The sequence below is a fragment of the Ciona intestinalis genome, unplaced genomic scaffold (assembly GCF_000224145.3).
Source record: "Ciona intestinalis unplaced genomic scaffold, KH HT000075.2, whole genome shotgun sequence".
Lineage (NCBI taxonomy): Eukaryota > Metazoa > Chordata > Ascidiacea > Phlebobranchia > Cionidae > Ciona > Ciona intestinalis.
The window spans coordinates 683032-694523 of NW_004190397.2; the positions used below are offsets into that span (position 1 = coordinate 683032).

General features: G+C 35.1%; 3 protein-coding genes and 1 long non-coding RNA gene across 4 annotated transcripts in view; all 4 read left to right on the forward strand.

Annotated features, from left to right (window-relative positions):
• Positions 1-1469, forward strand: LOC113475003. The gene is made up of 2 exons (XR_003396734.1): positions 1-137; positions 334-1469. It is a non-coding gene; the product is annotated as an uncharacterized LOC113475003 (long non-coding RNA).
• A 301-nt stretch (positions 1470-1770) lies between these two features.
• hsignallingt1 (HsignallingT1 protein) lies at positions 1771-4270 on the forward strand. The gene is given in 1 exon segment (NM_001078270.1): positions 1771-4270. A coding segment is annotated over 1 exon segment (1860 nt). The 5' UTR covers positions 1771-1849; the 3' UTR covers positions 3710-4270.
• Positions 4271-4274: 4 nt separating this feature from the next.
• LOC104266550 (acetyl-coenzyme A synthetase 2-like, mitochondrial) lies at positions 4275-7607 on the forward strand. The gene has a single exon (XM_009863017.3). The coding sequence runs from the start codon at positions 4295-4297 to the stop codon at positions 6317-6319; it is 2025 nt and encodes a 674-aa protein (XP_009861319.2). The 5' UTR covers positions 4275-4294; the 3' UTR covers positions 6320-7607.
• LOC100182580 (39S ribosomal protein L19, mitochondrial-like) overlaps positions 6732-11492 on the forward strand; it is a 7443-nt gene continuing 2682 nt past the window's right edge. The window contains exons 1-6 of the mRNA XM_002119350.3: positions 6732-7704; positions 8357-8472; positions 9092-9294; positions 9724-9853; positions 10804-10938; positions 11325-11452. Of these exons, the coding sequence (XP_002119386.3) occupies positions 7563-7704; positions 8357-8472; positions 9092-9294; positions 9724-9853; positions 10804-10938; positions 11325-11452 (854 nt within the window). The 5' untranslated portion in view covers positions 6732-7562. The remainder of the gene's footprint in view (positions 7705-8356; positions 8473-9091; positions 9295-9723; positions 9854-10803; positions 10939-11324; positions 11453-11492) is intronic.

The following is an 11492-nucleotide window of genomic DNA, read 5'->3' on the forward strand; positions in this document are numbered from 1 at the left end:
CATAGTTTGGATTTTAATGGCAAAATTGTGAAATCGATTGAATTTTACGATGATCAAACTGACAAGTGGAGTGTTGTTAGTGAAACTGAAGTTGAATTATACTACCATTCTCTGGTTGCTGTTTAAATAGTAAAGAGGTGAACAACTTTCATTTGCACTGATAAGTCACATATTTAACATGGCAAATAGTGAGTTTGTGCCAATTTTACAAACTATGTATGTATGCCATATTGTGACTTTATTTAAATAAGGGTAGTGTGGTCTGCAGTGTAAACTTATTTTAGTTGTCAATGCATTGTCATGTCAATATTTAAATACTATCTGTCTTTACAGCAAGCAAAAAGACCAAATACTTACTGTATGATATATTGCTTGTTGGGATTCAGGTCATGTCTTCAATAAAAGTTTTGTTCTTCAATTTTAAACATTAGCATGTAAAACCGACTGATGTATTTTTATCATTATTTTATTTCATAACCTTCTGCTTTTGCATAATTGACAAATTTAAGTTCATTTTGATTGTGCTTTTTGCAATTTTTTTTATTATCTTTTAAGAAATCTGAAGATTTTAAAACAGATTTGATAGTTCTTCAACGTTTTAATTCTAGATATAAATATAATTTTTATGATTATAATGATGTTTCATCTGTAATGCAGCATTCATGCAATGAGTCTTGATTACTGGTATATTTTGTATGATTTATTTTATATATTTTTTTATGTCTATGCACGTTTTTAGTTTGATCTATAAACTATTAATTTGTTTTCAACCAATAACTTGTGCCTCACTGTAGGATACAGTACGGTGGGGAAAGATGGGACATCTTTTAACTTTATTTTCTCACCCCATTTGGTAGTAAACAAAGAACATTTAAAGAATTGCAAAATCCTCTCGACCCATAGACCGTTGTTAATTGTTCAAAACACGACCAGGATATTTGAATATTATGTGCTAAATGTATCTTCACCCACCCTACTATATAGGTTTTGGGGTGTTCAATGGCCATCTACTTATTGTTAGTTCTTTTCCATATACTTTATCCATAGCGTCTTTTCTGTTAATTCTTGCATCGTTGATGTATGTTAATATTTTAATAAACTTTTGAAAAAATGATTATGTCACTTGCTTGTATGGTACCGGGGCACAGTGGTTAGAAAGCTCTCCTCTAGACTAGAGGTTTAAGGCTGTTAATTGTTTGGTTTCCTCTTAACCTTATAGCTTGTGTTTACTCAGCTACCGTTATTGTAGGTTCTTATAAACATGTGTTTTATGCAGAAATAAAACGTTGTTTATACACGGACTCTGCCTTATCTGAATAAAAGATAGTACTGTATACCCATATTGGTTTAATATGAATAAACACCAACTTTGTTGGTTTGTTTGCTACGAGTATTACATATTTAGATCTTATAAATAACATTTGAATTGTCCACACGTGTGAAATTGCGCATATACAAAACTATTTCGCGGATTTACAATGCGTACACCTTTAATTAGTATTACGAATTACAGTCGACTCTCGTTTACTGAAACAGATATATATACCAAAACATTTTGTCTCTCTCGTAAACTCGTCTTTGTGAAAACGAGAGAGACAATTAAAAAGGAAAAAAGGAAGTTATGTGAAACTGAGCAGTGAATATAAAGTTCTGCACCAGACAAAATCTTTTATCACCCTTGCCAAAGTTTATGCTGTAGACGTTGTGGTGTGGCACACATGTGATTTAATTAGAGATACGGAAAGTAACTTTATTCTAATTTATTCCAGAGTTTGTTGCACTTTTTCGTTCATACCATGTATGTAGTATTTAGTATTGATTGTATTCGGTAATTCGTAAGTGTTGCGAAATGGACGAAATACCGACGAATTTCGTTGACAATGTTACGCATTACACTTTATATGCAAACAAGTTATCAGACTGCAACAAGCTGGAAGAAATTCTCTTAAAATGTCAAGCAATAGTTGCAAAAGAAACGCATGGACACATCTGGCAAAACGAGCCATTCCAATTAAGCATATGCAAAACAACAACACCATTTTCGCTAAAAGGTAATACTAACTATGGCGATTCCGTTGACGACGAATGGTTTATTGTGTATTTGCTGCACAAGATAACTATAAGCCTAACTCAATTGGTTGCTACTATAAATGACAGTGATGGCGAGTTCTTATTAATAGAGGCTGCTGAATATCTACCAAAATGGCTTACACCTACAACATGTAATAACAGAGTATTTATTAGTAAAGGGTTGGTACATATTGTGCTTAAACCAGCTTCTCCGTCCGAAATTGACATACTGCCTATTGGGGACCCTACCCTACAGCAAGCATTAGATGCTGTGTCTAATTATCCATGGTTAACACAGGCAAGCTCTTCCATAATTTCATGTATTCAGAAACGTATAAGTGGTTTCCCATGTCAAGATAATGTGTTTCATGCAAATGTGTACTTGTGCGAAAGTATTGTGCATTTATTGGACAAGAACCCATCCCTAATTTCTCCAGCTGTGCAAGCGTTTTATTTGAGAAATCCCGTTGATTTAAGAGCTTGTAGAAACTTCACTTATTTTAAACCGGAAAATCGTGTATGGTCTCAAATACCAATGACGCGATGTCATTATGCACAGCTAATGCAACAGCAGTTCATTGCAGACAAGCGTAGTGGGTATTTACCCAGCTCTGCCCTACCCCCTAAACAAAACAAAGGTGTTGACTTAGGTATGAAAATATCTCACGGTTTAGAGATACTTTGCTCTAAAGTAAAACCAACAAAAAGTGCTGAAAATTCTGCCGAAACTGCTTTATTTGATGAAGACAAGTTTAACAGTTTTGTTTCTTACCTTAAAGAAACCGGTTATTTCCGGAATGAACTGGAAGGGTCCAAACTTTATAATCAATTAAAAATTGAGGCACAAAAATTTTTCACTGAAAATTGCGTTTCGGATAGAAATGTACCTACTGAGCAAGATGTGCTTGTAAATATGGTGAAAATGCTTAAAATTTGGGGAAAAAGTGGGTTTCCGAAATTAGAGACACTTGTCATTAAAGATATACTGGAAGAGCTACCTAATGAAAGTTCTGATAAATGGATGTATTTAGACGAAAACGCAGTTGAAGAGTTAACCAAAGAAATGAATTTGGGGTTCAAAAATCTGCATATTGGAAAAAAGAAGAAAAAAACTGCGGACTTGTCTCAGGAAACTATAAAAGAAACTGTGGAAAAAATGAAAACTTTTGTGGGTGAAGTCTCTGGCCTCGAGGGCGTAGAAACTACAAATGATATATCCCCAGTGGTTTTTGATGTCGAAAATTTTATGTTAAACGTTGAAAATATGCTTGGTCATGCTGAGAATATGTCCGATGAATCCTCAAGTGAGTTTTTAACAAGCGATGAAGAAACAGACACAGATTTAGAGGAAGAAAAAAATGAAATACAGGAATACATGGAAAAAATGGACTCCGAATTGTCTGCTACCGCTGTTGGAAAAAGTTTTGTAAAACTCAAGTCTGAAAATGCTGGCGTTAGTGAAAATATTTCTACAGAAGAACAAAAATTAAATGAAGATAACGCGCCGGTTAATATCGATTTGAATTTAGTTGAGAACTTTTTACAAGGGTGTCACAGCCAAGCTGGGTTAGCAGGTCCCGTTACAAATGTTTTGGGAAGCCTTGGCATTAATATACCTTCAGGTGTAGATTTAAATTGACTTTTATATTCCAGGTTCTAAAAAACTATCGTTTTTGGCATATCGTTTTTAGGCAGAAAATATCGTTTTTGTTTTGTTGAATCTGTGCCCCAAATTTTTTGTGGAATCATAAATTATTACTTAGAATCATAGGCCCAAACCTAGGCAGGCCTACCCGGAAATTTTCTGCATTGCATTAATCGAAAATTAGCACCAAATTTGTTGTAAAGTTATGCATGTCTAACTATTCCTGCATTCAAAAGTTGGGTGCCTATGCGTAATACAACCATAACTGCAATGCAAATGAGTGACATTTTTTAAAAGGTGTTTTGGGCATATGACACCTATACCTTGTGAATGTGCAATTGTTTGCAGATAAAACAGGCATTGTATTATTATGTTAACATGTTTATTGAATTTTATCATGATCCAAATTTTAATATATATTTCAAAATTCTAATGCAATTAAAAAACGATGTAAATTTTCTCTTCTGGTAAAATTATGCCTCTTAACAACAACAGTAAAATTAAATAAACGTTTTTTTACCGCCTACTGCCAATTTATACTCTTGTTTTTTGCAGGCAACTTAAGAATTTAGTCATAATATGAATCTGATATTAAGGCTGCATCGCAGTGCAAAATTTTGCAAAACTTTGCCTTCAATACACACTAGCAGCTATGTGTTGAAAAATGGCGTCCCACTAACAACTGCTATGCCAGAATCTGCTAAATTTAAAGGAGTGAAGACTTATGAAGATTTGTACAAATTTTCGGTCAACAATTCGGACGATTTTTGGGGGGAACTCGCCAAAACTCGTTTGGACTGGTATAAGCCATTTTCACAGGTGTCAGACTGTGATATGAATTCTGGTAACATTAAATGGTTTGATGGCGGAAAATTAAATGTCAGTGTTAACTGTGTTGACCGTCACGCTGCAAAACACCCAGATAAGGTGGCTTTAATATGGGAAAAAGATGAGCCTGGCAACACTGAAAAAGTCACATACTCACAGCTTTTGGCGATGGTTTGTAAAATTTCAAATTGCTTGAAAGACAGTGGAGTAAAGCGCGGTGACAGGGTGGCAATCTATATGCCTGTATCCCCTATTGCTGTGGCTGCTATGCTAGCTTGTACACGCATAGGTGCTGTGCATAGTGTTGTCTTTGCTGGGTTCAGTGCAGATGCTTTAGCTCAGAGAATACAAGACGCAGGAGTGGAAACTATACTCACTACAGATCAAGGTGTAAGAGGTGGAAAAGTTATTGAGCTGAAAAAAACTGTCGATGCCGCAGTGCAAAAATGCCCATCCGTTAAAAGAGTCTTTGTTTCGAAAAGAACCGGCGAAAACGCCCCGAAAACTAATTTGGATATTGACTTAGACGCTGCAATGAAAACAGCTTCGGAAAATTTTACCCCAGAGGTTATGGATAGTGAAGATTTACTGTTTATGCTCTACACATCTGGTAGTACCGGAAAACCTAAGGGAATAGTGCATACTCAAGCTGGGTACTTACTCTATGCAAGCATGACTCAAAAGTATGTGTTCGATTATCATGATGGGGACATTTTCGGCTGTGTTGCTGATATAGGGTGGATAACAGGCCATAGTTATGTGGTTTATGGCCCACTGTCTAATGGGGCAACTACTGTATTATTTGAAAGTATACCCACATATCCAGACCCTGGCAGGTATTGGGAAATGGTCGAACGACTGAAAATTAACCAGTTTTATGGGGCACCTACAGCTATAAGGTTACTGTTACGCTATGGGGATTCATTTGTGAAAAAATATGACCGGTCTTCTTTAAAAGTTTTGGGTAGTGTGGGCGAACCTATCAACCATGAAGCTTGGGAGTGGTATCATAATGTTGTGGGGGATGGAAAATGTGATGTAGTAGATACATGGTGGCAAACTGAAACAGGGGGCATTGCTGTAACACCTAGACCCTCTGGACCTAATGATAAGATTATACCGGCAGCGCCTATGAGGGCATTCTTTGGAATTCAGCCGGCAATTTTAGGCTCAGAGCAAGAGGACTTGCAGGGGGTAAATGAAGGCGCTTTATGTATTAAAAATCCATGGCCTGGAATGGCTAGGACTATTTACGGTGACCATGAAAGGTTTATGGATACCTATTATCGGCCGTTTCCGGGACATTATTTTTCCGGAGACGGGGCGAAGCGGGACGAAGAGGGATTCATTCACATCACGGGGAGAATGGATGACGTCCTTAACATCAGTGGACATCGACTCGGAACAGCGGAAGTTGAGGATGTTTTAGATGAACATCCGGATGTAGCTGAAGCTGCTGTCGTAGGGGTACCTCATGCTGTGAAAGGAGAAGAAGCGTTCGCGTTCGTGACCGTGAAAGAAAACTTCTCACGTGATCATGAAACGCTAGTGAAAGAGCTTCAGGGATTGGTCCGTGAGCGTATTGCATCATTTGCTGTCCCATCACAGATGCTGGTTACGGAGGGTCTTCCGAAAACGAGGTCTGGGAAAATTATGAGGAGGATTCTTCGAAAAGTTGCGGCTGGTCAAGTTGATGACCTTGGAGATATAAGCACCCTTGCTGACCCTACTGTGGTGCAATCTTTGTCTATTAGAAGGAGGAATATGGACAAGTAATTTTGTTTATTGGTAATGGGCCAACTCTGTCTATAAGAAGAAATACGGACCAGTATTTTGTTTTGATTGGTAATAGGCCAATTCTGCCTTTAATACCAGGTCCCCAGGAGTGCCTTGCCTCCCTACAGAAGAGAAATTATATTTATCAATTATCAATGCCATATTAATGTTTTAGATTCTTTATAAATCTTGAGAAAAATGGTTACGATGCAATATATTTGTGTGTAGATAGTTTAAATAGATAACCGGCAAGTAGCGAGTAGCATTTGGGTTAAATTTATGGTTATTTTAGGTTTCTATTTTAATCAGAGATAGTAATTTTGTGTTTATGTTTGTAAAAAAACAATTGTGCAATACCATACTTTATTTGACATGTTTTAAATTGCAATTTGAACAAAGGCTTAATTCATTTATTGCCATTTTTAAATAATTGTATAATTTTCCGAATAATAATAATCTTCTGGTTTTTAGCTTATAAGTTTGTAAAATGTTATTGTATCATTACATTATCACAGTGTTTGTAAAAGTGGTAAAACTATACTGTAACAGGGCATGCTGCGTGTGTAAAGTGGTTTAGAAACATAAAACATTATAATAGTAGGGTGGGGGAAGATGGGACACCGTTTCATTTAATTTTGTTGTCCCATTTGGTCGTAAACAGAGAACTTTCAAAGAATTATAAAACCGTATCATCACGACTGCCATGGACCGTTGTTAATTGTTTAAAACACGATCAGGATATTTAGATATTATGTGCTAAAGGTGTCCCATCTTACCCCACAGTACTCTATCAGTCTGTTATGTAAAAACATTTATTTTTCGATTTTTTTTTTCTGGGTTGTGTTGGAAATTAAGAAAAAATCAAATAAAAAAACGTGTATAATTTATTGTACCACATATCATGTGTTACTGTTTTATTTCCAAAGACATGAAATGGTACATATTATGTTTGTTTGTACATATCTTCTTTGCATTAAGGCTTTATAGTATAGTCACGATGAATTGCTATATTTCACATGTTGTATACTCCATTACCATTATGGAAATTTATGCAAATCGTGCATTACATATTTATGTAACTAAAATTTTTGTCTAAATAGTCTTAATCCAATACATTACTTGCTGTTAGTATCTTAATCAAGGTGAATTAGAAACATAAATATTGCAAAATAACCTCAATTTATAACCTGATACTTTTTCTACTTTTCACGCGTGATAGATTTTGGTGATACATGATACGCCCATGAATGATTATTCACTTGAGCAATTGATCATATTTTCATTTTCAGATGCATTGGTATTTCTAAAAAGGTATTTCTGTATAATAATGTCAATAAGGATTCTTACACCTGCTGTACGTTGTTTAAATTATCATGGAACAGAAAGTAAGTACAACCATATTTATATATAGTAGGGTGGGGTAAGATGGGACACCTTTTCTTTCTATTTTCCCGTCCCATTTGGTAGTAAACAAAGAACATTTAAAGAATTATGAAACCATATCTTCGTGTCTCCAATAGACTGTTTTTAATTGTTTAAATTATGATAAATATATTTAGATATTATGTGCTAAAGCCTAAAGGTGTCCCGTTTTCCCCATCCTACTTTGTATATATATACATAATAAAAATTTCTCTGCGAATATGGTAACAAATATCAAATTAACTAAAACAACGAAGAGAAAAAAATAGCAGAAAAACGACAGTCGTTAAAAAACTAACGGTAACAACTGCCTGGGAGTAAAAGTTTCAAATAAAAGCGTGGTTGCCAAACCCACAACTGTTGTGGGTGTATGCTGTATAATACGACTTTTGGGCAAGACACTTAACATTAATTGCTCCAACTCAGTGATCACTAATGGGTTGTCCAAATTCTTGGTCATACAGAGAAAAATCACCCACAAACAAAAATGGTTAACTGGTAAGCGGGCACGGCGAGTAAAAATATGACATTGACTTATGTTATATTGACTTCCATTGCTCCACCATCACATAAAGATAAATTAGTAGCTTAAAACTTTGTCCACTTTTGTTTCAGCTGTTAACATCATATCCATGCCACGTCGAAATGTTTTGAAAAGATTTTCTTCTTCATTCGTTCAACCGAAACGCCCAACTTTAAAATCTGACGATTCGAAAACCTCCTTTGTTCCTGTGAGTTATAAAATGTAGACTACCAACTAATAAATAAATGACGAATCATTAATATTAAGATAATTTAATAAGTATAGTAGGGTGGGGCAGATGGGACACCTTTTATTCTATTTTCTCGTCCCATTTGATAGTAAACAAAGAACATTCAAAAAATTATGAAACTGTATTCTCACAATTCGCATAGACCGTTGTTATTTCTTTAAAACACAATCAGGATATTTGGATATTATAATATTTGCTAAAGGTGTCCCATCTTCTCCCACCCTACTATATAATAGACTATGTTTTAAATTTAGCAAATTTTTTTACTACCTTTGGCCATGTGGTGCCTAGGGTAAAGCAATAGTCTTAACTAGAAGATATCGTGTTCAAGGCTCGAAGCTGCTTGTAATGTGAACTTATGTCTGCTTGGGAAAGATTTCTAAATATTTTGCTCCAACTTCGTTATCTGTATTTGATTGTCCAGGTTTTCAGCGATACAGAAAATGAATCATAAAGTTACAATGCGGTACTTTTAAGCCAACATGAGGTGTATGAAACAGAACATCTGTGTTATAACTTGCAACATTGCCTACCACACAGTTACAAATAAGTGACATTCATTATTATTCATCTCCAGGGCAGAGAAGACCCAAAACTTTTCAGTTCCGAATACATTCCTCCACTAGTGCGGCCAGAATGGCATAGAAATAAACTAAAATATCGCTTGGAGAGAATGGATTGTTTGAGGCGCAGAAATGTTGTGAATATTCCAGAGTTTTATCCTGGCTCAATTCTCGCAGTTACAGTGTATGATCAGCACGCTGCAGGTCAACAATCAAGGTCAGTATAATGTAGCAGTGACCCAAAAATAATCACACACAAAATAACATCAAGGCAAAAAATAGGCGTATTTTAACTTAAATGATAATAACCTTTAAAGCATTTTTTTATTCAAAGAAGGTTACTGCATAGTTCTTTTGTTTGTGCATTGTGCATGCTTTTGTCAGTTTTTTAGTCGTATTTTTATTTAGTTGTTAATACTAAAATAGCAACAAAAGGGTAATAGGCTACTAATTAAGTGCCTCACGGCGATTGTCAGTCATTTTTTTTACTATTTATACCCATGAACATACTTGGTAACTCGTAAGCAGGCACAAGGTGTATGAAACGACTGTCATTTTCCGACCATGCGAGGATGAAGTAAGTTACATTCATTCATAGCTTTAAATACTGTTTTTTAATTCTATATATAATTGTTTTTTTTAACAGGTTTGTGGGTCGTTGTTTATATCGCGATGGTTTCGGACTCGGCTGCAAGTTTTTGCTTCGAAATATTGTTGAAGGGGAAGGCATTGAAATAGTATATCAACTCTACAGCCCAGTGATGTTAAAATATGAAGTAAGTTGCATTACATATTTCAGTGCATGCTTAACTAGGACGTGCGTGTCAGTGTATGCTTAACTAGGACGTGCGTGTCAGTGTATGCATAACTGGGCCCCACAATGGTAGTAGCGACGAGTCGTGAACCCATTACCTCTAGATTAGAGATAGGTGCAGTTTTTACGCTGTGCCTTGCTGTAGGACCTTATTCATATGAAAAAATCTGCTCAATCGTACTTTAAATTAATGACCACAATTTACGACTGACATTTCTAAACCTTAACGACCCCTTATGATCATGTTACCACATACTTCCTTGCTTTGTGCAAATAACAGTTAGCAGTTAAGTGTAAGGTTTATAGCTAGTACTGGCTTTACAAGTTTGCTCATATACAGTACAGTGTAAAGCTTTTGCATTAAGACTGAATTATTCATTAGAGTAAACAAAGAATTTGTGCTGCTGCTATACCAGACATAATATGTTTCCCAAAACTGATCTTGTGAGTCACTGACATAAAATTAGCATATATAAAGTAGGGTGGGGAAAGGCGGGACACCTTCAGCACACACTATCCAAACGTTCTGATCGTGTTTTAAACAATTAACAACGGTCTATGGGAGTCGTGAGGATACGGTTTTATAATTCTTTGAATTGTCTTTGTTTACTACAAAATAGGACGAGAAATAGAATAAACGGTGTCCCATTTTCCCCCACCCTACTATATATTATAAACTACAGAGTAAGGTATTTTATTGAAACCTTAACCATAAAATATCCTCGCTGCATGGCAAATAAAACTTACATTTCAATAAAATCGACATTCAAATTAAGATGCTGGAAACAGAATACCTGTAAGCAGGTATGAGGTGTATGAAACAGAAAAACTCATGCTATAATTTATGTGGTTGATCTTCATTGTGCATGAAAGAAAATATAAATATCAAAAATTCATTTATTCATTACCCAGGTCTTAAGGTTGGAGAAATGGCTAGATACTGACTTACGTTACTTACGAGATGCAGACCCTGATTATTGTACAATAAGTTTTGATATGCCAGCTGAAGCTCCACTGCCTCCTACAGAAGAATTACCTGTGTTTAAGGTGTGTAAACATCATGTATTTTTAGAACATCATGTATTAATATAAGAAATGGTAGGTTAGGATAGGATGGATATTATTAGAAAATAATGTCCCATATTTTCTAAACATGTTTTTAACAATTAACAACGCTCTTTTGGGAGTTGTGGGGATACGGTTATATAAGTCTGTAAATTTTCTTTGTTTACTACCAAATGGAATGATAAAAACAATGAAAATATGAACCATCTTACCCCAACCTACTAAATACTAAAGATATATATACATATATATATTTTAACCAAAATTTGGCATCATTAGACTTTTAATAACATAAAAACTATAAGAGTAATATTTATAACTAGCTAAAACAACTCATTAAAATAAATTGTAAGTCATTAAAATAATAGGGTAAAGTCAAAATGAAGAAATTTGAACTATGGAATTACAACTATCATAAAGCATGGCCACGCCCATACAATGCATATCTTGAAGAATATTTTGTTCAAGAAGATTTTATGGAGCAAAAAGTCATGCAGTAAGCTTATTAAATTATGTTATAGTGGTTTTGTCCAAAG